The following is a 27229-nucleotide window of genomic DNA, read 5'->3' as shown; positions in this document are numbered from 1 at the left end:
CCTGGCTGAGACGCAGTGAAGGGAACACAAGTGAACCAACGAGACCGTCTCCTTCACCTGCCATGGGGATCTGACCCACTTCCTTTCTGCTCATTCTATACAGGCTACCTGTGAAAGGACCTTCCTAGAGCCAGGATGAAGGTCTGGGAAACCGTGTCAGTCTTTCTGCTGCTTGTGGTCACCTCGGCTTATGGGCTACAGGGAGGTGAGTGAGGTTTCCATTTGTCTTCTTTAGCACAAGTTGTCATTTTGTATATGTATAAATATATCTCCTAGAGAGCATTCTGGCATCTGGAGTCTAACTCCTGCAAGGACTTTTTCCTAAAGAGGACGCAGGTTCTCTCCACATCCTGAGATCACCTGTTTTCCACCACATCCTGCATGCAGGGAGAAGGAGAAGGTGTTTAGAGGCCGGCACGGTGTAAATGTGACTAAACTTATATCCTCTGGCATATCCTCTGAGCGGGCCGTTGTAAATGTGTTCAGGAACCGATTGGCCTCCACCTCAGCTGCAATGAATGGGCACATATAATCAGAACCTGTTGTGTTTAGTGGGCACCATACAACCTGTGTTTTCATAACGGAACTCGTAAACTTTAACAAACTTCAGTGGCTCTAATCTATTTTTTCCGTTTGAAAATAAAACAGCTCCAGAAATGAGAAGGACAAATGGACCTCTCATGGTTCACTTAAGAATTGTATGCAGCAGCAGTGACTGTTACCGTATCAAAAGGCTTTTCACAGTTTTACAGTCGCATGACTGTTGACATATACACCACATGTTTTATACGTAGAGTTCATGCTACAGATTGGCTCAGCAGAAAACAGGTGGCTTAGATGCTGCCACATTCTGGCCCGGGCAGATAGTGTAGCCGGGTTGGGTTGCCATGGCGCAGGGCTGGGCTTTGGCACGCCGCGCTGTGCTTGTGCGTAAACAGAAGGCTGTGGACCGCACTGATCTCGTTGGTCCATATAGCATCCTGTCAGCAATAACTTGTACAACTTGTATGTATGTATGTATATATATATATATATATATATATATATATATATATATATATATATACATATACATATATATACATATACATATACATATACATATATATATATATATATATATATATATATATATATATATATGTGTGTGTGTGTGTGTGTGTGTGTGTGTGTGTATATATATATATATAATATGTGTGTGTGTGTGTGTGTGTGTGTGTGTGTATATATATGTGTGTATATATATATATGTGTGTATGTGTATATATATATATATATATTGTGACAGCCCCCGGGGTGGACAGGGGGTTTCACGACAACACTGACCAATAAACACAACCAGTCGGCAGATAAACGGTTCAAGTGAGGTTTTTACTGAAGGTAGAGAGGGGAAAGAGGTAGGATAGACACTCAAGAACACAATGTCCGTTTTCCAGAGGGAGGGTCGGGGTCCAATTCCACGGGTCGGTGCACAGCGGGTATTCCTCAGACGGTCCAGGGCGCGGGCAGGAGCAGGGTAGTCGTACAGGCAGGGGTCGTGAGCCGGGCGGGTAGTCAGACGTTCCAGGGTGATCCAGGGGTAAGGCAGTCTTCTCCAAGGGTTTCTCTGTTTAGCTACTTCTTCTGCTTCCTCTTCCACTCCTACTCTCTCCCGGTTTCCTGTTGCCTGGGCCCTTTTGTAGTCCCCTCCTCCTCCTCTGATAGGGTGTGGTCGCTCCCTCGTCTCTCCTCCTCAGGTGTTGCTTGTTGGGCTGATGGTGGTTTGGCGCTCTTTTCCCTTCCCTGACATGGGGGCTCCGCCTCCATGTCAGGCAATATCGTCCCTCTATCACTGCCCCTCTGGGGTTGCCCCTCCGGCTGCCACATACCCCCCCCCTTAAATCCGACCTGGGGGGAGGACTGCTCCAGGAACCTAGGGCGTCCCGTCTTGACAGGGCGTCCGCGTTTCCATGAGCGGCCCCGGATCTGTGGACAACAGAGAAAGCATACGGCTGAAGGGATAAAAACCAGCGGGTGACCCTGGCGTTATTGTCTTTCGCTCGGGACATCCATACCAGGGGGGCGTGGTCCGTGACCAGGGTAAAGTGCCGTCCCAGCAGATAGTACTTCAGTTCCCCCAGAGCCCATTTGATGGCCAAACATTCCTTCTCGACCGTGGCGTATTTTGTTTCTCTAGGTAACAGTTTTCTGCTTACGTACGTGATTGGGTGCTCCTCTCCATCCCTCAGCTGGGACAGGACGGCACCCACCCCGGTCTCGGAGGCATCCGTCTGTACCACCAACGGTTGGGTAAAGTCCGGGGTCACCAGCACTGGTTCGGAACACAGTGCTTCCTTCAGCTTCTCGAAGGCGTCCTCGGTCTCTGCCGTCCAGACGATCCGATCTGGCAGCCGGTTTTTGGTGAGGTCCGTCAGGGGCGCTGCAAGGGCAGAGAACTGGGGAACAAAACGTCGGTAGTAGCTAGCTAGCCCAATAAAGGCTCGTACCTGTTTCTTTGTGCGGGGGCGGGGCCACTCCCGGATCGCGTCGACTTTTCCTACCTGGGGCTTGACGCAGCCGCGGCCGATGGTGTACCCCAGGTAGTCAGCTTCCCGGAGGCCGAGGCGACATTTCTTGGGGTTGGCTGTCAGCCCCGCCCCTCGCAGAGCTTTCAGGACTGCGTCCAGTCTTTGGAGGTGAGCCCCCCATTCCTCCCCGTGTACGACGATGTCGTCCAGATAGGCTGCCGCGTATTCTCGATGGGGACGAAGTACCTGGTCCATCAGTCTCTGGTACGTGGGGGGGCTCCGTGGAGACCGAACGGCAGCCTCTTATAGTGGTACAGGCCCATGGGAGTAGTGAAGGCCGTTTTTTTCCCTGTCTTCGGGGGCCACTGCCACTTGCCAGTAGCCTTTAGTCAAGTCGAGGGTGGTTATGTATCTGGCCCTCCCGATGCGCTCTATCATTTCGTCCACCCTGGGCATCGGGTAGGCATCAAATTTTGAGATGGCGTTGAGCTGTCTAAAATCATTACAGAATCTGACTGAGCCATCTGGTTTCGGAACCAACACTATAGGGCTGCACCACTCGCTAGTCGAGGGTTCGATGATGTCGGCCTCCAGCATACTCTGTACCTCTCTCTCTATCGCCCCCCGGCGGGCTTCGGGGATGCGGTACGGCCTTAGTTTTACCTTCTTCCCGGGCTCGGTGATTATCCGGTGTTGCACCAGTGTGGTGTATCCGGGGTCCGGGGAGAACACGTCTCGGAACCGATCCACCATTTCCCGGACGTCCTGCTTCTGCCGGGGGGTCAACTCTTCTCCCACGGGTACCTCGACGGGCTCCGTTTTTCCTGGGGTTGTAGAGAGAGAGAAACAGAGCATGGCATCCCTACTCACCCATTTCTTGAGAAGGTTAACATGATAGATCTTCGTCGGGTGCCTTCGACCTGGTTGCCTGACTCGGTAGTTTACCGGCCCCAATTTTTCCATAATTTCATACGGTCCCCTCCATCGGGCTAAAAACTTACATTCCGCCGTGGGCACCAGGACCAACACCCGATCCCCTGGGTTAAACACTCGGGGTTGTGTTCCCCGGTTGTACACGCGGGCTTGGGCCGCCTGTGCCTCGGCCATGTGTTCTCGGACTATGGGCCAGAGTGATGCCATCCTCACCCTCATCTCCTCGACGTGGTCCACCATGGTGCGGTAGGGGGAGGGTTGGTGTTCCCAGGCTTCCTTGGCCAGGTCGAGTAGTCCCCGGGGTCGTCGACCGTACAGGAGCTCGAAGGGCGAGAATCCTGTAGACGCCTGGGGCACCTCTCTAATGGAGAACATAAGGAATGGCAGCAGTTGGTCCCAATTCTTACCGTCCTGGTCCATGGTCTTTTTCAGCATTTTTTTCAATGTCTGGTTGAATCTCTCGACTAGGCCGTCCGTTTGGGGGTGATACACCGACGTCCTCAGTTGGGTCACCTTCAGCATGCCACACAGGTCCTTCATGATCCTAGACATGAACGGGGTCCCTTGGTCGGTGAGAATCTCCTCCGGTATTCCGACCCTGGAAAACAACATCACAAGCTCCCTGGCTATGCCCTTGGTGGCCATGGAGCGTAGGGGGATGGCTTCGGGATACCGGGTGGCGTAATCAACAATAACCAGGATGTACCTGTGTCCCCTGTTGGTCTTGGGTAGGGGCCCCACTAGGTCCATCCCGATCCTGCTGAAGGGGACGGTGATGATCGGCAGGGGCACCAGCGGGTTTCTGTGATGGGGTTGTGGGGCCACTTGTTGACATTCGGGGCAGCTCCGGCAGTAATCTTCGATGGCCTTTTTTTATTCCGGGCCAGTGGAACCTGGCCCTCACCCTTTCCAGGGTTTTCTCCACTCCTAGATGGGCACCTAGGAGATGGGAGTGGGCTAACTGTAGGACAGAGGGTATAAAAGGACGGGGCACCAGTAACAACCTGAGGGGGGCCCCGTCCCTCATTACTACCTGGTATAGGAGCCCGTTATATATGGCGAAATGTGTGGGAGGGAGGTCTCTTACCCCGTCCAGTGGTCGTCCGTCTACGGCGGCCACCTGCCGAAGGGCGTTGGCTAGGTTGGGGTCCTCCAACTGGGCCGTCCCAAACCTCCCTGTGAGGGGCCCGGGTAAGATGGGCTCCTCCGGGTCCTGGGGAAACAGCCCGGCCAGCTCCTCTTCGTCGAGGGAGGGGGTATCTGCTTCCTCGGGGATGGGCGGCGCCTCTCCTTCGGGCTCACTGGGGCTGGAGGGTCCGTCGTTCTCGATGGCTGTGGCATAGACGTCATCGGGGTTGGGTTGGGTGGCCTCCACCAACGCCCGGGCCACGGCACTGGCGACTCCTTCCGATAGGGGATCGGTGGAGATCTCCTCCCCCAGCCCACAGATGGCTTTTTTTTTGTATTTTCGGGGAGGGGTCGTACCTGGTTTCACCACCAGGCTGCGCCAAAGCTCCTGGAACACGGGCAGGTCTCGGCCGACGAGCACCTCTACGGGGAGTCCTTCCACGACTCCTGCAGTGCCGCTGTATCTACCCCTTGTCGTGTAGATCTCTAGGGCGGTGGTGGGGTATTCGCGGGTCTCCCCATGGATGCACGTGACCGCTCGGGTGCCGGTTAGGAGCGGGTACTGAGCATACGTGGGTCTCACCAATGTAATGGCGCTCCCGGAGTCCACCATCGCTGAGGCGTCGCGGCCGTTGACTTTGACAGGGGTGAGGGGCATGTGGTCCTCGTGAGTGGCCCAGCATCCTGTAATCAAACCGCATGGGCGACTCCCCTCACTGGCCGTGGGCATGGGCGCGTCCTGGCGGTGAGGGCATCCCCAGGCGATGTGCCCGATCTCGCCGCAGTGGTAGCACCTCCTCTCTTCCTGTCCAAACGCCGGCCGACGTCGGGGAAAGCCTGGGGGGAAGGAGGGAGACACATATTTATTTTCCTCCGTTTTAATTTTTTCTTTGCGGGTGGGCCCCTCTAATGTCTGGTTTCTTCCCCCACGCACTAAAGCTTGTGCGGCTTGGTAACCCTCCATTATTTCCACCAGGTCCTCGATGTTTCGGGGGTTTCTCTGGCCTGCCAATTTTTTTGCCTCATACGGGAGTGATCGGATGTATTTGTCCATGACCACGCGATCGGTGGGCGACACCTCGGTTGGCTCTGCGTGTAGCCAGGCCGTCGTGATCCTTTTTATCTCATGCATCTGGGCTCGCGGAGAAAGTGAGGCGTCATATGACCAGTCATGAAATCGTTGGGCCTTTAAGAACAGCGTGACCCCGCATCGCTGTAACGCTTCCGCTTTCAAAACCCGGAAGTCAACTTTTCCAGCGCGCTCTAAGTCCTGATACGTTACCTGCGTTTCATTGATCAAAAAGGGGGCTATTAACTCTGCCCAGTGATCTTCTGGCCATTTCTCGCGGAGTGCCGTTGTCTGGAATATTTGGAAAAAAACTTCAACATCGTCCGCTGCCGTTTGTTTGAGCAGGAAGCGCGCTGGATTGGCTCTCTCCACGGTATGTTGCTCCTGTTGGTTCTGTAACATGCCCTTGATTTCGCTTTGCATGGCCTCCGCGCGTTCTGTTTGCAATTCCATATATTTCTCCATTTGGCTTTGCTGTTGGTATTGTTGTTGCTGCTGGGATTGGAGGATTTGCATTTGTATTTGCATGGCTTGTTCGTGGCGCTTTTGGGTTTCTTGGTTGCTAGCGATTAGCCCCGCTAGCAGCTCTTGAAATGGCACCGGGGTGGCCATGCTTACTGGGTCGGTTGGTCTATCGGTCAGCGTTGCCAGAACCGGGTAGTGCCCACATTCTCCACCAAGTTGTGACAGCCCCCGGGGTGGACAGGGGGTTTCACGACAACACTGACCAATAAACACAACCAGTCGGCAGATAAACGGTTCAAGTGAGGTTTTTACTGAAGGTAGAGAGGGGAAAGAGGTAGGATAGACACTCAAGAACACAATGTCCGTTTTCCAGAGGGAGGGTCGGGGTCCAATTCCACGGGTCGGTGCACAGCGGGTATTCCTCAGACGGTCCAGGGCGCGGGCAGGAGCAGGGTAGTCGTACAGGCAGGGGTCGTGAGCCGGGCGGGTAGTCAGACGTTCCAGGGTGATCCAGGGGTAAGGCAGTCTTCTCCAAGGGTTTCTCTGTTTAGCTACTTCTTCTGCTTCCTCTTCCACTCCTACTCTCTCCCGGTTTCCTGTTGCCTGGGCCCTTTTGTAGTCCCCTCCTCCTCCTCTGATAGGGTGTGGTCGCTCCCTCGTCTCTCCTCCTCAGGTGTTGCTTGTTGGGCTGATGGTGGTTTGGCGCTCTTTTCCCTTCCCTGACATGGGGGCTCCGCCTCCATGTCAGGCAATATCGTCCCTCTATCACTGCCCCTCTGGGGTTGCCCCTCCGGCTGCCACAATATATATATATATGTGTGTATATATATATTTTTATTTTTTTTAAATTTTTTTTATTTATTGTCAAAGCCACTGTCATTCTTTCTGGAGCTACCACCTCTTTCCTCAGAATCCATTACCAAAAGCTTATAGTGTGATTGTGAATCCTTATGGTGTCTATCTCACTAGTTCCAGTGTGAAACTCCCCCTAAAAAGTATATTAATGTACTGGTTATACAAGCAGGATATGTGTTAATTAGTCCTGATTTGTTTTAAACTTTTGTAAAACAACTCCCCTCCCCCCACCCGCTAGCTTCGTCACTCGCAGACTCACAGCTCTCTAGGAAAGAAAGCAAAGAAGTGCGTTTCCATGAAGTGGAACTATTGCTTTCAACGCAAAAAGATTTTTGGACTGAACTTAAAAAATGTGTTTATTTGAACATCAAGTTGAATGGCTTGATTGAACACAGATTTACAAGCTGCACATATTTTGCAACAAGTGCTGTAAATCTGCATTGTTATTGTTATTACATCATTTTTATTGGCTCCTTGTGGTGTTTGGGGCGCGGGTCAGTTGCGCAAAGCTGAGATGGATGTGCTGGCTTTCATTAGCTCTGTTCTATGTCATTAAAAACGAGTCGGAACAAACAAACACAATGGATGTTGATCATTATCATTAATGTGTCCCCGAAAAGAAGGACATCTGTCTCGTACGCACCTCAAGTCGCTGTGGTCTCGTGAATGAGGCGGCTGTCAAGTTTCAAGCGTTCATTTGTTTCTGTTAAATGACCTGATGACAGCATGAGTCACAATCAAGACTTTTGACGTCTTTTGTAATTATCCACATAATGCTTCCAGTCAGTATTGTAAAGTATGTTCTCGCGGGATGAATCAAGACCACTTCTGCATTTAAATGCAGCATGATGGCTTAAAGGTGTCTGCGTTTGAGCCGAAACCACGACAAACAACAGTCGACTCCCCTGCAGACATCTGATCCCCTGATGTTGCCACGAGAACAATACTATTTTTGTGTTTCTATCATTGTGGTCAAACAAGAAACTATCGAGTAAAAGAAACATGCGTCTGGTCTGCGTGATAGAATGGGAAGGGAACGTTTGTTTGTGATTTGATTAAAGTGTGGAAAAAACCCAGAGGACAAACTGCAAATCAAAAGCAAACACGGAGGGATGCTACAAGTTACAGGCCTCTGTTCCGGGAAAGGAAAAGGGTCATAATGAATACTGGAGGAAATAAAACGCAGAAAAAGATGCAATTACAGATTGAGAGAAAAATATTTATTCAGTGGTCATTGCAGAGAAAGGCATCAACAATGGAAACATGAATGGCATATGCTGTAAAAGGCATTTGCAGGAGCAAAAATGACAGAGCGATTAGACAAGTAGAAAATGATAGCTTGTTGGCTATAATATGTGAGGGTTTTACATTCATTTTAGGACCTACACGTACATGGAAATTACAATATACGAATCCATAATGAACACACACAAACAGTAAAAATACAGGGAAGTGAGTGAAAATGAGAGCCACTTGGTTTGGATCAAGAAGGCTGTTGCAATCCGTACAGTAGAGGCCAGATGTGACCACCGTAACTCTTCCGAAGCCCTTAACAGCACTGTATCACATCTGGTGTCCAAACAGCATTTCATAACAAGAACCTCTCCCAAGGTGAAATCCTGACGAGGCTCTCGTTTGCTCTAAACAATGAGTCACGTGGCTGAACACGGGCGGCAGCGAAGCCCTCGCCCTTCAGATGGTGTCCGTCCGTTCAGACATAATATTGGCAATCGCAAGAGTAACATTGTGGGGAGAAAAAAAACACATTAAGCAACAAACCCACTCAAAACCAACCCGATCTTATTTTTGGTAGCGTTCTAATTTTGCAACGCACAGCGGAAGGCTGACGGGAGCGTCTTCATAGTTTTACAAGTATTTGGTCATAAACCAAAGTATCGAATAGAGAAATGTTCTGACCTGATGATGCCGCTAGTTAAAAAACTCTGTCAAAATTCATCCTCGGGGGGGATGGATGGTTGGGGAGAACTTGTATTCTCTCTGCTGACCATCACTCCTCCGGTTGCAAAGAGAAGTCTGGTTGTATAGAAGTCTATGAGAAAATGACTCTACTTCTCTCTTGATTTATTCCCTCAGTAAACATTGTAAACATGAGTTTATGGTCTCAATCTCTAGTTCCAAGTCTTCTTCAATACAGCATGATGTTCATTTAGTAAATTATGGTCCATTTAGAGTCAAACAGACCATAAATCAGGGCTTACTGTGATTGACAGGTCGCTACCAGACAACTATAAGTCACTCCTTTGCATTCCAAATATGATCATTTACGTTCATTTGTTGCCAAAAACATGGCAACGGCTGTAAGATGATGACGGTGAAATTGTCGGACTCTAGGCTCCATAACGGCAGTCCACAAACCAATGGGTGACGTTACGATGACTACGTCCCCTTCTTATATACAGTCTATGCATGGAACATAAATACGCTAAGGGCTCCCAATGGAGATATGAAGGACGATTAAAGGTGATTAATCTCTGATGAAAACATGAGTATTATATTTTGTTCCTGCTAATAGATTCCCCCCCCCCCCCCCGGAATGCTACACATTGGCCCTTTAATGAAGCATGCACAAGTGAGATATTGCAACATACTTTAACCTCGGCTAAAAATACCAACCCAGTGTTTAAAACCCCGCGTTAACACCATGCCAGGGTGTCATTGTGATTTACAGTAGCTCCCTTTCCCTCACACATTCATAGCCAAACAGCAGCAGTGACCTGAGGTCAGGGGTGTGGAAGTGGGCTGTCGTTTCTGGCGATGTTATTGCGAAATTGTTTGTTTCACAAGAGACAAAAAAACCCTAATCCATTCCTTTATTCTCCTCTCTTTATCTTCTCCATTCGCTTTCCCCTCCTCTGATTTTACCTTCTCTTCTCTCCTGTTTTCTATTTTCCCTCTTCCTCTCCTCTTAGTTCACACAAAGTTCAAGGCGAGCCGTATGTCTCTGATCTGAATCCACATATAAACGTTGCCGCCTCGCCCCATGTGCTGCTACTATCTCCCTCCATCCCTTTTCCCTTTGAACGTGTCTTTTCTTTTGTTTTTACTCCCCTTCTACTCAATATATTCACCCAGAGCAAGAAAGACCAGCTTACCTATACTTTCCTTTTAATCTTCTCTCACTTGTCTGAAAATAATCCCTCTTCTCCTTTTTCCTTCAACTCTCTTTTGGATGAATTGGTATCGATCACTTCTTTACTCTGGATTCAGCTGGTTTATATCATGGAAAAGAACAGATGTTTCTAATGGCGTGTATAACCCGAACCCACAGAACTGGTAATTGACCCGCTCTCCTTTTAACAAAGACCACCTGTGGAAACGAGATAGCGGAGAACAGAGTGTGCAACGGGGATGGAGCCTATCCATGAACGTTGAATTGAAATGTCCTTGATTCAACTTCTGCTTGAATAGAAAAATAAAAAATAACGCGGATGTCGTTCTCTCTTCCCGCCAATCTTTTTCTTCTTCCCTTTCGCCATACTTTACACAACATTGCAAAACCTCCACCTCCCCTCAAAGTCCCCCTCTTCTGCTCTAATCGGGGGGCCAAAGCACCTCTGACCTGGTCCCGTTAGTCATAGCTGGATGATGGAAACAGATGACTCTAGCTCGAAAAAGGAATGCCAAGAATGTCACATAGTTGAGTTGAAAAGATGCAGCTGGGATTCAGCTCAAAGGCACATTCAGCCAAATGTGATGTCCGTGTACTACGGTGGACAGGAAATCAAAACATTCCAGTATCAAATCCCTTTGTCTAAATACTGCAATGGGTTTTGTAACAAAAGCCGTTGTGTTTTCTTCACATGTTCACCACATAGCGCCTCGCATCATCACCTTATTAGAGACATTGGATGTACTGCTGGATCACAACGCCAGCTTTATTTGTGAGGTGGAGTCCCGCCCCCGTGCTGACATCAGTTGGACCAAGAACAACCAACCAATCATGTAAGTTTGACCTCTTTCAACTCGAGCATTCATCTAGGAGTCCACTCTTGTAGGTTCATTAAGGACTATACCACCAAATGACAAAAGATTTAAAAGGTAATCTGGGATTTACTTTGTCTTTATTCTGGCTTCATATTTGGTGCAAAATACTCTTTCACACACACACACAGGTATGTCACATGATACTCCCAAAAAGGAAAATGTGTTTTCTGTTCTTGTCTCAGTATTTGCTTGCCATTACAAGGCTAACCTCAAAATGGTGAAACAGCTCCCACGTCATCATCCTCAGGCTATGGTTATGTTAAAGTGATAAAAAAAAATAGCTGTTAGCCTAACCTAACATAACTTGCAACATAACAGGCCAAACGTCATAAAGAAGACAATACCCACCCCAGTAACAGTTGGGTCACCCTGCTGCCGTCTGACAAGATATACAGTAGGCTGTCAGACTCCTCAACTTACATACCCCATAAGATTAGCTACTCTTTTTGACTGTCACAATGCTAATATTTGTGCAGGTATTTGCACAAGTATAATTTCGAAATATACTTATAAATAAATGCCAGGTGCAGATATTGGTCGTCACATATGCACTGATTGTTCCGTGTGAGGTTCATGTTCGGCCTTTGTCTAACAAGTATATTTCTAAAGCCCAGATTATTTTAAAGTATGGTAAAAGTACATTTCTTTAGCTCAGACAATTTAATAGTGTTGGGATCTAAAGGAGCGTGTTTGGGTTATCAGCATTTAAGAAACTGAATTCTTGACATCAATAGAATTATTAATGTATGTAACAATTATTAATGATTATTAATAAAAACGGGGCACCACCCTGTGAACAGGGACCAATAACCAAACGATAAAACTAAGTCTCATAATTAGTAGTCACTCATAATGTCAATAGTCTGCGTATGACTATACATTCAGTGACAGTGAAGGTTTTTAAGTTCGAGCACAGGCTACTACATACAGGTTCATCAAATACATATGCACAAGTAATCACAGACGACTGCTCCTTAAAGTATAACAGAGTTTATTAAATCAAAATAATAAATGATCAAATCAATTAATATTGCAACCAACAAACGTTATCATACAATTTTATATGCCTAAACTAAAGAATGAATAAAATGGATGAGAGTGTATGTCTGTGTGTGTGTGTGTGTGTATGTGTGTGTGTGTGTGGGTCTGTGGGTGAAAAGGAAGGGGAGTCTTACAGCTACCGCTAAAGACTACAAAGATGGCGGCGTCGAGTGACGCGGGCCAAAAGGGGAGGGGCCTTAAGATACTACAGCTAAACTACCACCAGATGGCGAAGTCGAGTGACTCGGACAAAATGGCGGTGAGACTGCTATACGTAATCACGTGTGCCTGGGCAGCACGTGATGTGAGGCGATCGTTTGAGCGGGGTTTCCCCAGGGGCAGAGATAGGAGCTGTGTGTGTGCGTGTTACGTGAGAGGAGGAAAAAGGAGCGAGAACTCGACGTGCATCACACTTCGGCGTGCGATGTTGTAGGGAGCCTGAGTTTGCTGGTTCTATCACGCATAAGTATACCGCTGTCGTCTTTGAACTGCCGGTAACATATGCCGTGATAAGCCACGACCCTCAGCTCACTCACAGAGTCGAGTTAATGGAAAGAGAACTCCCACACGGAGTGGAATACAATGAATGAAAATAATCCCAAATAAACAGTCATAGCAGTTCATACACAATGCAACGGAGCTTCTCTGCTACGTAATGATTGCGCAATATCTCAATATCACGCGACAGTAACTTAAACATAGAAAAACACGGGAATATCAACATATAAATGAATGACCTGAATTAAACTTAAGTTAATTTAAGCTAAGCTACGCCCAGGTGCCAAGAATCTTACTTGTCGATGCTTCGTTGCAACGTTGAAGTGTTCGTGGCAAAGTTGTCCTTTTTCTTCGGCAGAAAGGGGGGGGGGGGCAGGCTGCTTGCAGCGCGGCCGTGCAGCGGGCGCTGTGCCGTCGTGGCGTGAGCTCGCTCTGGAGCGAAACGCAGACGTGATCTATCCTCGCTGCAGGGAGGACAGTTTAACTTCGGCTGAGACGACGTGGTCCGTACGTCTCCCGGTAATCATCGGTCAGGAGAGGATTAGACGTCTTCCTGCCGGAGTGTGCACAAAAAGAAAAATAAGCAAAAAGCGGAGAACGGATCGCTGAAGCGGATTCGTTATCGTGGGCGGAGTGGGCCTTTACTCAGCGTGGAACACTGTTGTTTCGTCCAGCGAAATGGCTTGTGACCTGACAGGGTTTGAGGCGGGGTGAAGGGCTGTTGCTTCCTCGTGGCCAGCGTCGCGCTGGCGGGGAAAGCTGGATCGTCTGTGGCCTGGACGTGGGTCCAGGCCACAGACAGACACACACAGGGTTGTAGAACAGTGGTCGAACCACAGGGGTCCTGGGGTCTCTTGGCCTTCGGCCAATGAGATTGCAGCGGTGCATTCAGGTGACTTCAGGAACCATAGTTTTTTGGGGGGGGGGGGAATTCACACCCTAGTGTGACATTCCATCAGAGGAGGCTTGCTCTTATCAAACTACAAATCAGGATGAAACCTTTGCTTGAAACAGTGAAGGCCTGATTCTCTTTGTTCACAGCACATATTGAAGCCATATGGTCAGACCCCAACAATAGTATGGTAAAAAGTCCATGGGTCTCTCCACTCACAGTCACACTCTTTTTTGCTTCACACCGCCCTTTTTGTCCCACCAGGTACTATGACCCCCGGTACATTACCAGGGAGCAGGGACAGATGCTAAGCATCCCTCACGTGAGAGAGACGGACAATGGAGAGTACTGCTGCCTCGCCACTAACGGCATCGGAGAGGCAGCCAAGAGCTGCGGGGCTCTGCAGCTCAAGATGAGTACGTCAGCTGTGTCCTGCTGGAGTCTTCCGATTTTCTGACATAATTAAATAATTTGATGACTCTAAACAATTGTATCTTGTCTGTCCCCTTCCGCCAGAGCCACAGATCAAACGCCATCCAACCAACGTAACCCTTCTGGTAGAATCCAAAGCGGTGCTGCCTTGCGTTACCCTCGGCAACCCCAAACCGGATGTCTCCTGGCTCAAAGATGACGAGCTCATCAAAGTACACACTTTCTTTCACTTTGACGTGTACAGCATTGGCAAAGGGAAGTATTCCAGCCACATGAGACGTTTCATAGATGTTGCTACATGGTGCCAATGTTTGTGTCGGTCTGACCTGGACTGGGAGTGAGTGCAGGATGTTTGCATAGAGGACCACCTCTTCTTTTGGGCTTGGTTTCTATTGTCCCATAGAATCGGATACAAACATAATGGAATAAAAATGTGGAGAAATGAATTCCATCTTTCAAACAAAGTAATACAAATGGTCTCATCTCTGCCAGGTCAGTGATCGTGTTACCATTCTTGACTACGGCGCATTGAAGATCCATCACATACAGAAGGAGGATGCAGGACAGTATCGCTGTGTGGCCAGGAACAGCTTTGGATTGGCCTTTTCAAAGCCTGTCACTATAGAGGTCCAGGGTATGCATTTTAACACAGGTTCACTGTCTGTTCTTGGTACAGTATGTCTTTTCTTTATTTAAAGAAAAAGAAAAGTGGAATATAATTGAGTTGTTGCAATATATCGTGTGTCTGTGTGTGGTGTGTGTTCAGCTCCAGCTCGAATCCTGCGGGTTCCCAAGGAGAAGCGGGTAGTGTACGGAAGCCAGATTTCTTTGGAGTGTAACGCCACGGGGAATCCCATGCCCTCCATCACCTGGCTGGAAAACGGGAACACGGTGAGTGTTCAGGTTCAGTGTGTGTTTTGTGAGAGCAAGTGTTTAATGGGTTTGACCAATATTCTAAATGCTCCTTAAACAGATGCTGATTCATTTCGGCTTGTATCTTCTTTTTGATGTATCCCAGAGGGGTCAAAAAGCATCTAAACCACATATAATGAGACACTAAAGCTCTCAACTAAATTTTTCCAAAGTAAAAAACATTATTTATGGTAGCTCCATCCGGCCATCCATCCGTCCAGGTCCACTGTCTCTCATAAATGCTTGTGATCTCGCGGTTGTCTCCTTCAGCGTGGTTGAGTCCGTCTCAGATGTCAGTCCACACAGCCAGCATCAGAGAAATGTCATCGCGCGGCTTGACATTGTGACACATTGTCAGCCGCAGAGCCCTGCGTAATGTGAAAGCTCCGACGATGACAGAGTAGATGGTCAGGAACGACCAACACGCATCGCCGTCTGATGAAAATACTCACGTTGAGTTTTTTTATTTGTGAAATCTCCACTTACCGTTGCATGGAACTGGAAATCTATACAGTAGCTTTGTCCGCTTTTGTCAAATTAGCAGCAAACAGCTGCCTTTAGCTGTCAAATCCAAAGAGACAGAGGCAGACGCACCAACTTACTGCATGAATACAGTGACTTATTTGGAAACAAATCCATTACTTGTCCTCTACCAGTCCTCCAGTGGATCCCTCTTCATGGTCTGTTTGGGGGGGGGGTGCAGCTGCACTTCACGTTCAAGGATTATGGTGTCCATGAGGACGACCTCAAGTCAACATTTTGGCCTTCGGCCTTTATTTTTCTGTCTTCTTTCTGTCATCTTGTTTTTGTTTTTTTGCTGATAAGACTTTTAGTCAACCAAAAAGGGTTACAACTAACTTCCATTTCAACTGAAAACACACCGTGAAAGGGTTAAAGGTCTAAAACCAAAACACGAACAACTCGCAGACCGAACAACGCCATGGTAGCGACCTGTCAATCACAAGGTAGCCCCGCCCTAAAGCATACCCATTTTTTTGTGCGCCATTTTTGGGACACCGGGCACCGTACCGCTCAGTGGTGTTATTAATATGTCCATGTGGCTCAACAGATAAAACAATTAAGATCATAAACACAGAAGCAAAACTTCATGGTCACCTGGTCACGCGAGCAAAGGGCAAACGGGGGGGGGGGGGGAACCGGGACACGAGGAACACTAATCCACACGCACATACACTGTGCTGCAAACGCACAATAAATTACCCGCTTATCCCTCGCTCTCTCTCTCTCTCTCTCTCTCTCTCCCTCTCCCTGGATGTCTCTCTCTCTCTCTCTCTCTCTTTCTGTCTCACTCCTTCACACAGTCAATTTAAATGATTTAGCTGCGGGATCAGCGATATAAACAGCAGGGGAATTCTCATTAGGGTGACATAGGATTGAAGAGATTGCCTTGCATTTAGCCGGTGATGCACAGTGTCACGGGCTTTGATCAGGGGTCGCCTCTTTCAAGATCTTAAGGCAAGGCAAGTTTATTTGTATAGCACATTTCAACAACAAGGTAATTCAAAGTGCTTCACATAAAACCATTAAAAGCATCAAAACACAAGGCAAAAGAAAAGGAGATTTTAAAACAATTAAAGAAACAGTGTAAGAAATAAAATACAGTAGTAAAATGCAGAAATGCAGGAAATTGATTGATATATTAATTGAATGTGGTTCAATTAAAGGCAGCAGCAAACAGAAAGGTCTTCAATCTTGATTTAAATGAGCTGAGGGTCTCAGCAGACCTGCAGCTTTCTGCGTTGAATGGTTTGCATTAAACTGCTGACTTGTGCGAGACCCCGGCTTCGTGGTCCGAAAAAAACTTGATAAATTGTTAACAGATACCTTTTTCTCTCGAACCAAATGTTTTGTCATCACTGTTCCAGTAGTCTGTGAGTGATGAAACATCATATGATGTTGATAACAACAGAAGTAGAAAAAGTCACTGTCACCCCACCCCTTGGTTTGAGGACTGCCTCAACATTTTGGCTGTTGGAATGTTGTTTATTGTGCCGCCCTTGTTTTGTTTTGCAACCAGAAGTGACACGAGAGGGGGGTGCAACCGAACGCTGAATAAGACATGTGTAGGGAACCAAAAAGTTGCCGACTGAAAACACATAGTGAAAGGGTTAAAGTTCTCAGACAAAAACACGGACGACTCCCAGACCGGACAACGCTGTTAGTGACCTTTCAATCACAAGGTAGCCCCGCCCTAAAGCATACTCTGCTTTATGCTCTATTTGACACCAAATGGACCATAATTTACTAAATGAACATCATGCTGTGTTGAAGAAGACTTGGAACTAGAGATTGAGACCATAAACTCATGTTTACAATGTTCACTGACATCACTGCTCTGGTTTTTGGTTTGTGTTGTTACGATCTCCACTCTACCTCTGTAAACCTCTGGCATCCTGATCTAAAAGTTTTTAATTATTTTAATCATGGACATTGAATTACTCATTTGACCACCTTAAGAAAAACTGGATTGTTTTAGTTTTTTTTCAACCAGGCAGCAGACATGTATCATGCGTGCCAATGCGGGCAGACAAACACCACATAACGTCTGGGTATTTAATAGTCGTGGGTGCTAGCTACAAAGCGATTACAGGCCCATTATGCTTGTAAATAATGTGTGTGTGTGTGTGTGTGTGTGTGAGTGTGTGTTCTGATTAAAATGACTGTGTGAGCTGCTTTTCTGGCAGCTTGGGCTCGTTAATTTCAGCGAGGCTGGATCGAGCTCGTCCCAAAAAACAGGAGGGTGTCAGACACAACTTCAAATATAGACATGTCGCACATCAGCACCCATACACACGCACACACACACACACACACACACTACTCAGTCTACTCTCTCTCCCATATATCATTTATATATTTGTGGGAGTTATGTGTCGATACAGAAACCAAAAACAACAATGGCATTTCATCTGGTTCCGTCCGCCCAGTGTGAACACCAGGGAAGTTTTAAATTTGTAAATGATCGGTTGTATTAATGCGGTTGTATTAATGCCAGACACATAGCTCACTGTATGCGCTTCATTTCATCAACTCAACACCCATGAGACTGCAATACAGTCAGTGTATAAACACTTTACAGATTTTGTTGTTTTCATTTTATGATGGAAGATTCAGAGGACAGATTTTTCCTATTTTCATAATCCGTTCATTTTTCCATTACTGCCATCATCTGGTAAAGAGTGCTATTACATGGATCTACAGTTCTGTTGCTCTGAGTCTCTGAGTGATCTGCAGTGGTGTATAAAGTACTCAAAAGCTATACTTGAGTAAAAGTAAAGATACCTTACTGGAAAACTACTCAAGTAAAAGTAAAAAGTCAGCTATTAGAATACTACTTGAGTAAAAGTATTAAAGTATCTGATATTTATTGTACTTAAGTACAAAAGTACTTAAGTATCAAAAGTAATTTTCTGACATTAAATGTACATCATAACCTGTTCATTGAAAGCAAAAGTACAAGTAAATGCTGTTAATAAAAAAGCAAAGGGTCAGAATGTTGAGAATGATGAAGTTTATTCTTTTAAGTGCTGTGGCACCATGACCAAGGACATGGAGCTGTGTTGAACATGATTGGGTTGGCTGTGATCCATCCAGGAACAACAATGTTCAATATAATATATTGTACATAAGTATACTTTTGCATCTACGATGAACTTATCATCATAATTCTCCGAAAAGCAATATGACACTATGAAGGAGTTGTAACAGTGCGTTTATAAGTCTGCTCATTAGACTAGAGCAGCGGTTCCCAAACTTTTTAGGCCGCGCACCCCCTTCTACATCCCGACCGGGTTCGCACCCCCCCCCCCCCCCTTAATAAAAAATAAATAAAAAAAGCAACAGAGCCCATTTACAGCCGCATAAAAATCGGACCAATGAGAGAACAGTTTGCTCGCGCGTGGCGTTAGTTTACAATATTTAGTCCGCTGTTAAATGTTGCAGTGTGAACACAAACCGAACAAAGGAGCAACTGCAACATTGTATCATATTAATCCCTGAATCAGAACAAAGCAAACGAACTGAAGGTGTGAAAACGCCCTGAAACACTGCAACAAAGTTTCAATAACTTTCAGTTACACAAGGCGTCACTTTTAAAGAGAAATACGGATGGCGAGCACACATGCACAGGCTCAGATTATCACATTTAACTTACAATTAATGACCGACTAATGTAGCCAGGATGTCTTCGGACAAAGCATCGATGCAGCGACACAGTGTTGTTGGACACCGGGATCATGTCCAACTTTTTTGCTTCTTTCTCCCCAATCATACATTCCACCATCTCTCTGGCAGCTGGCAAGCTCACGTCTTCGGCGATTGTGTGCGGTAGCCACTTTCTCGCTCTTCTGTAACCAGATATGAAGCCCGTAGTGCGTCATTTATAGACCCAACACATGAATGAGACTCCAGTTGTTTTTGGCTGTTTTGTAACTCCTCCAATTTCGATATAAACAATGTAAGGGGCTTTTGACTTGCACTGGCATGCTTGGTGTTCAGGTGGCGACGTAAATAAGAGCTTCAGACTGTTAGCCAGAACCTCACTGCACACCACGCACTGTGGCTTTGGGCAATCTGCGTTGCCAATCCAAGTGAAGCCCAGACACAGATACTTTTCATCATATTTCCTCTTATTTTTCCCAGTCTGATGCTCACCCTCGTTTCCTCTTTTTTCACCTTGACTCCGTGATGGGCCGATGTGCTCCCGATTTGTCTGTGCTATCCCTTCCTCCTTTTTGGTGTCATCCGACTCCCGTTCGACTCCCGTTCGACTCCCGTTCGACTCCCGTTCGACTCCCGTTCGACTCCCGTTCGACTCCCGTTCGACTCCCGTTCGACTCCCGTTCGACTCCCGTTCGACTCCCGTTCGACTCCCGTTCGACAGTTTCCCCGATTTCAGCCAGTTTAGCATATTTTCATGAATCTTGCTGAATGCATGAAGATCGCTGTTAGCTGCACAAGCTAGGCTGGCTAGTGTGTACGACTGGCGGCAGGCGGCAAGACTGCTGGAAGGAGCTCAAGTGCATTTATTAAATTGTACGTTTTTAATTTTAAATCTTTTATAATTCATGTTTTTATTTTGTGAAAAATCCCACTTTTTAAATTAAATTATTATTTTTTTTTAATATTTAATATTATGACACCATCAGACGCCATTACACTTTTCCTCTCGCGCACCCCCAGGGATGCACGCACCACACTTTGGGAATCCCTGGACTAGAGGATGTAGAGGACCAATGCATAATATTATGTTCAGCAAAAAATATCCACTTGATGCATCAGGTCAGTGTTTAGAGAAAGGACGCCTGCCTTGTAAACTCCTATGGGCCTGATTTGAACACAATAGGCAAAGGTTTTGCTCAAGATGAATCTGCAATTGGGCGACTGCTACCATCATAACTCCATCTGATCATCCACAACATGACTCAAATATCAAAACATGATCAATACTAAAGCAGCACCGAAAGTAACAACCCAGTCATTACTTGAAACTGAAACATGTCCTGTTCATCTTCAAAAGAAGTTGGTTTTCAAAATTGCGAGAATTCCGTCTCGCTCTTCTTGGGCTGAAGACTAGTCCTGCGATGCTAAATAGCCTTTCACAGGCCGCTGAGGCAGGTAGAGGTGTGTTCAGCGTCACAGACAGCTTGCGCACTGCTGCGAAGGATTTCCCTAATGCTAACGCTAATGCTAACGCTAACGCTGCGCTCTCTCGGCTCCCGTCAATCCTATGGTGTGGTGGCTAGCTACAGCTAACATTAGCCAACTAGTGCTGCACAACTGTCAACACTTCCTCAGCTCACTAACTCGCTAGCGATCCACGGGTGTTGGTCTTCGTCACCACCGTAGTTTGTTGCGGGAGTAGCAGGTGCTTCCATTTCTGCTTCCATCATGAAATCAGTCATCGTAGAGTGGAATTATACTCATAGTCGCCCGCTAGCTTATAGCATGTAGCATCCTGGGCATCACTGGGAATCAAAACACAGCGGCTTTGAGAGCACTTGTTTGCAATTGTGCATTAACGTGATTAACCAATGATTTAACTTGCTGCTAGGACCACTGATTCACCAAACCTGCTTGCTTGCAGTCTGTGTTCCACCACAGTCCCCGACGCTGCTCTCATGATTAATTTTGTTTCTAAAGATAGATTTGATTTTGTAGCGAGTAACGAAGGTTTCAGGGGAAATGTATCGGAGTCAAAGTATCAGTTTTCTTTGCAAAATGTAGTGAAGTAAAAGTAAAAGTCAACAGAAATATAAGTAGTAAAGTAAAGTACAGATATCCAAAAAAACTACTTAAGTACAGTAAAGAAGTATTTATACTTCGTTACTATACACCACTGGTGATCTGAATACACCCAAACGCATAATCGCATCATTTTTTTCGGTCATTTCTGGGCCTTTATTTTGAGATATTTTAACAAATTCTCACCTGGTTATCCGTAACATCCTTCCGCTTCAAATACAAGTTACAACAATAAATACTGAGGTTGGAAAGCCTCTCAGATGTGCTGCCCTGCTTCCTGCTTAGCAACAAACGACAGACGGGCAATGTGAGCAACTAGCTAGTGAACACAGTAAAGCATCTGGCAGCTAGATTCCCCCGTCAGCGAATATTAATGAGTTAAAGTTAGGTTTATTGTTGTCATATATATATACATATACAAAATTCAACTTCTGCATTTAACCCATCAGCTTATTGGGAGCAGTGGGCTGCTGAGAAGCGCCCGGGGAGCAGTTTAGGGGTTCAGTGTCTCGCTCAGGGACACTTCGGCACAGGACATGTAGCAGCCAAGGATCGAACCGCCGACCATGTGGTTGCCGGACGACCCTCTCTGCCCGTCGGGTGGACAGAAACACAGCTCACAGTGAACACTATTGTTCTGCAGCTCTTGGTTTAAATAGGAAACTGTTTCCTAATACGTTTGACACCACTTCAAAATAACGCGGCATGTCAATGTAGTGTTTTCGGGTTGTTCTGCTGCCCAGAAGTGGACGAAAAAAGTAAATCTTTCATTAATAAAACTACTTTAAAGCTACCAATTACCTAACACGATAGCAAAGCTATCCTAGGGAGAAATCTACTACAAAAAATGCGAATGGAAAAAAAAAATGATGATCGCTGTGTGAGTGCACTGAACAATATGAATATAGTTGAATTTACAAGCAAGCTACTGCAACATGTGGTTAAACCAGTTGAAGTACATGTAGGTCACTACTCCACAACAGAAGGCCATGTATTTTGTCATTTTTTAACAGTTATTTGTCCTTTATTCCTTTTTATTTTCCAGATTTCGGGCGCATCCGTGGACGAGACTTTGACGGGCGAGGTGATCCTGTCCGTTCTTAAAGTGACTGCGAACAAGCCGGCCCTGTACACATGTCTGGCCTCCAACAGACACAGCGCCGGAGCCAACACCGTCAAGGCAACGGCCAGAGTCACTGTCGCAGGTAGTGACCCCTTCTTTTCCCTCCTCCGTTCGACGCTGACATCTGTGTGTGTGCTAGTGGGGGAGGGTCGTTGCTGCTTTGCCTTAAGTTGTGTGAGCTGCCAGTTGTATTGTGTTTTGTGTGGCTTCAGCTGTTTGCCCCCCCCCCCCCATTTGGTTGCTACCTAAGCCACACTCAGCCACATGAGTACAGTCACCTAAAAAAACACACGCACGCACGCATCCCTTCCTCTCCGACCACACACACACTGTCCCTCCACCTGGTTGTCCCTCACAGCGAGCTATGAGCGGGTGAGAGCAGCACCATGGTTGGTTTTCTTCTCCTGCCGAGACTCATTTTTGTCCTTTTTCCTCCTCTCTCCTCCCCTCTCCTCCTGCTTGTGTTTCTTCAACTGGCATTTTCTGGATATTGCCACTTCCCCGTAGAGTGGAGGTAAGCGAAATGCTCCTTATTTCTATCAACTTTATTTTCTTTACCTTTTGTGCGTGGCTTCCCCACAGTTTTTTCTCCTCTCCTCCAGCACATTGCCTTTAACTGAATACTACACGGGCACTACAACAAAAGGATCAGGCTTAATGGTTGGATCTTAAATGATATTCCGACCCATGACCACATCTGGAGCGTATATTAACAGGATGTAAAGACAGAGGGAGTCATACAGAGAGAGAAGAAAGACATGGTGGGGTTGCTAGAATCACAAGTCAGCTTCAAGTTCCCCGACATCTGGAGTTTGTAAGTGTTGCAGTATACAGACAGCAGTGAAGGCTGTCGGACAGCCCAGATCCGTGATGTGTGAGACAGACATGTGGATCATGTCCACGCTGGAGGACAAACAGACATGAGAGCTGGAAATCAAGCAGGCAGACAGAGTGGAAGACTGATAGAGAGGGACACGGAGAGACTGACAGGCAGGTTTATGTATGACTGAGCTCAAACAGGCATGCAGGATGTCCATACGAGAAATCTACAACCCTTTTCCGTGAACATCTGGATGATTTTAAAGAAGATATTGCAGATGTACACCATGCCCTTTACCCCGATTTAAAAAAGAAAACCCTCTTTATTCATTTTGTACACAAACAGAAAAAATATTAGAAATAAGCAGCTTGAGTTTATTCTTTAAATCCAGTTCACGCTCCTTTGACCCCATAACACAATTTCCACACCTTACGAACACTTTGCTCATCCATCCCTCTTACAGCCACACCTCCTCCCCACCCTTCCCTCCGATATCCCATCCAGTGAATCCCCCCCCCATCCCCTCACACCAATCAGACCTTGCACCAAAGAAAGTAAGGGACAAGAAAAACAGATGAACAGAGAAGAGTACATGTAAACATGTGTGCATAAAATGCAATCATTTAAATCAATATCACATCATGAAATAAATAAATAGATGAATTAATCAAGCAGATAAAAGTGCACACGCCTCAACACAATGCAGTAAAGGACTGATTGCTCTGGGGACCCATAGTCGGGATCTATTTCTCTTTTGTAAAATACACAGACATTACAAATGGGTGCAGGTAACATTTTGCAAGATGGAAACCTCTGTAAGTGTCACACGTCTCTATTTACTTTTTTCCAACATTTAGGTCCATGCGTGGTCACGTGACTTTTATCCAGATGTAGTTTAGATATATTGCTAATGAGTCCGACTAGCACATACAGATTACCATGTGACCCGTCCAGGGTCGACTCAGCTCTCCCCCATTGTTATGAGGGGTTTAGATAATGGATGGACGAACTTGTCTCCCTCATAGAAAGACTGATATACCTGCTTATCCTCAAAGTACAAATCTGAAAAAAGTGTCATGAACAGATACTATAGATATAAACGCTATACAGCAATTATCTAAAATGACTTGAAATGTGTTTATCTTAAAAATGTCTTTCTGCCGGGACAAGTTGTGGCATGACTCCTCTTTCCTCATTGAATGTCTATAAACACCCGTCAGTAAATATTTAAGCTATCAGCAGCAGAGCCAACTCTACACGAGACACTTAATATATAAAGTCCAGGCCGCTCCTGTACAATATACAGTTGCAGTCATGCATGTTTACCTGGAATATGCTTATTTGATCCATTTACAGTCACTATCAATGACATGAATTATTGTAGTTTTCTTTCCCCTATGTGTTTTGGAGGACTTTGTAGTGCTTAAAAAAAATTCATTGGAGCTGGGAGACAGAAAGTCGTGCTGACATACAACAACTGACTTAAAGACACATGCATCAACTCTCTACTGCGGTGTGTCAAGCAATTCAACCTGAGAGTCTCTTCTTCCCACGCAGACTCTACAAGGGCGTCTCCGGCTACTGCAGTGCGTACCGCGGCGACGTGTGCCGCTCCGTCCTGCGAGACGACCTGCTGGTGTTCTTTAACTCCTCCCTCTCGGACCCCGAGGACATGCAGGAGTACCTGGTCCAGAGCTGGTGGACGGAGCTGGAGGGCCTCAGCGCGCTGTGCAGCCCCGCGGCGCGCGCGCTGCTCTGCCACTCCTCCTTCCCCGACTGCAACCCGTCAGGGTTGGGACCAGCGCCCAAACCGGTCTGCAGGTAGCACACGCGTCTCGCTCTTTGTTGTTGTAGGAATAAGTGGATTACTGAATGAATGAAGTTGCAACTTCCTCTATTTCTTGTTCCTTTTCACTGAACAGAGAACACTGCCTGGCAGTGAAGGAGCTGTACTGCCACAAGGAGTGGTTAATGCTCGAGGGCAGTTCAGTCCAGTCTGGCTTCCTCAGCTCTGTCACCGGGTCCCACGCCTCCAGTTCCCTGCTGCCTAACTGTCAGGCCCTGCTGAGTCTTCGCACAGACCCTGACGCTTGCACACATGTCCCTTTTGTAGGTAAGGTTGGCCTTACAGAGACAAAATACACAGGTACAGGCTTGTGTGCGCAATGTAAGCTTTAAAGGGCCGAGGCGTAGTAGTGGGTATGTTTGCTGTGTAATATAATCGTAACTGTGCTGAATTACCCTCAGTGCTGCACAGACTTTTTTCTCAGATTGCTTGACAGCTGTGCTTCCTCTCAAAATGTATTTTTTTTCTTATCTGCTCTTTTCTGCATTTCAGACATCAAGAAAGATCAAATCACGAGTAAGTTGACAAAGCGATTAAAGTGGAACACAAATGTCAATCAAATGCATCCATTCAATATTGTTAATGCTGAATGCATTCTGTTTGGTATCGACAGCCACGTGTTTCAGCGACAGAGGCCGTTTCTACCAAGGCAGCGCCAATGTGACGAGGTCCGGGGTACCATGTCAGTCATGGAGCCAACAGGTATTGTGGCTTGCTTGTGTGTGTGTGTGCTTGATTGTTTCTAAAGCCACAATGTCACATCAGCACACAACGTGTAGAACGGATAAACCTCAATATCGTTACAGTGACTTCTGTTTTTCTGTTGTCTTTTCTTTGGTTCTGGCGCTGAATCGCTAGTTGATTCTGAGTCTTCATGCTCACTTCCTTTCTGATCTTGGAAAAAAAAAAAAAAAAAAAAAAAAAAAATTTTAAGACGCCAACCTAAAAAGGTGGGTTTTGAGGTGTTTTGTAAAAGTATTCACAGAATCTGCGAGGCGTAGAGTCGCAGGCAGAGCATTCCACAGCCTCGGCGCCACTGCCTCAAAGGCTCGGTCACCACGGGTCTTAAATCGTGTGCGTGGGACTGACAGAAGACCTAGAGCGTTTGACCTGAGAGTGCGGGCGGGTGAATAGGGGCGAAGTAGATCAGCTACATAAGTCGGAGCCTGACCGTGAAGTGCTCTGTAAGTGATGGTGAGAATTTTAAAGTGTATCCTAGATGCTACAGGGAGCCAGTGGAGAGATCGGAGTACAGGGGTGATGTGAGACCGTCGATTTGTCCTGGTGAGTAATCTGGCGGCAGCATTTTGGATGACCTGCAGACGGTTAAGAGCAGATGCACTGAGTGATGTAAAAAGTGAGTTACAGTAGTCAATGCGAGAGGAGATAAATGTGTGTATGATCATCTCTAGTTCAGGTGTTGATACTACAGATCTCAGTTTACTGATATTTCTTAGATGGAAGAAACATGACCTGGACAGCTGCTTAACATGAGGGTCAAACGACATGGAGCGATCAAAGAAAATCCCAAGATTGCGCAGGTTGCAATGGGCAGCAGAGGAGAGTGGACCAATACTCTGCCTGATCATGGGGACAAACTCATCTGGAGCAATAACTAGGACCTCCGTCTTAGAGTCGTTGAGTTGCAGGCAGTTTTCTGCCATCCAGTCTCTGATGGCATTGACACAGTCCAGGAGCCTAGTTAATGTGAATGCCTCGCTGGGTTTGAATGACAGATGGAGTTGGATGTCGTCTGCGTATAAGTGATCGGACACATTATAGCTTTTTATGATCGGTCCCAAAGGTAACAGATAAAGGGAAAATAACAGAGGCCCCAGAACCGAGCCCTGCGGTACACCACAAGACAGTGGAGAGGTAACAGACACAAAATCACCCACAGAGACATTGAAACTTCTGTCATTGAGGTAAGATGTAAACCAGTCTAATGCTATGTCAGATATGCCAACCCAATCACGGAGCCTCTTTATCAGGATGTTATGGTCAACAGTGTCAAATGCAGAACTGAGGTCCAGAAGAACTAACACAGAGCAGTTACCTGCATCAGAGCACATGAGAATGTCATTTGAAACCCTCAGGAGAGCGGTTTCAGAAGTGTTGTCTGCGAAACCCAGACTGGAACTTGTCGTACATGTTGTGCCTCTCCAGTGCAGCAGTAAGTTGGTTGTCCACCACTTTCTCTAAAATTTTGAACAAGAAAGGCAGTTTTGATATGGGCCTGTAGTTCATAGGCAATGCCGGATCCAAGTTTGGTTTCTTTAATATGGGCTGGATAGTGGCATGTTTAAAACAGGAAGGGACAATTCTTGTAGACAATGAGGAATTGACAATATATGTTACTGCAGGGCCAATAGTTAGCAGAAAGAAGAAACCATTTTTATTGTCATATACATATTGTAGTGTCACAGGTTGTCCCTAGGG

The 27229-nt window shown here is 46.5% G+C and overlaps 1 protein-coding gene across 1 annotated transcript in view; it reads left to right on the top strand.

Annotated features, from left to right (window-relative positions):
* musk (muscle, skeletal, receptor tyrosine kinase) overlaps positions 1-27229 on the top strand; it is an 80058-nt gene continuing 52829 nt past the window's right edge. Inside the window, exons 1-11 of the mRNA XM_079289448.1 lie at positions 1-205; positions 10794-10920; positions 13658-13809; positions 13910-14037; positions 14318-14459; positions 14592-14716; positions 22047-22209; positions 24468-24765; positions 24867-25057; positions 25283-25306; positions 25404-25492. Of these exons, the coding sequence (XP_079145574.1) occupies positions 136-205; positions 10794-10920; positions 13658-13809; positions 13910-14037; positions 14318-14459; positions 14592-14716; positions 22047-22209; positions 24468-24765; positions 24867-25057; positions 25283-25306; positions 25404-25492 (1509 nt within the window). The 5' untranslated portion in view covers positions 1-135. The remainder of the gene's footprint in view (positions 206-10793; positions 10921-13657; positions 13810-13909; positions 14038-14317; positions 14460-14591; positions 14717-22046; positions 22210-24467; positions 24766-24866; positions 25058-25282; positions 25307-25403; positions 25493-27229) is intronic.

This window comes from Melanostigma gelatinosum, assembly GCF_949748355.1.
Source record: "Melanostigma gelatinosum genome assembly, chromosome: 18".
NCBI lineage: Eukaryota > Metazoa > Chordata > Actinopteri > Perciformes > Zoarcidae > Melanostigma > Melanostigma gelatinosum.
Note: the sequence above shows the minus strand (reverse complement) of the source record. Positions and strands in the feature narration are given on the sequence as shown.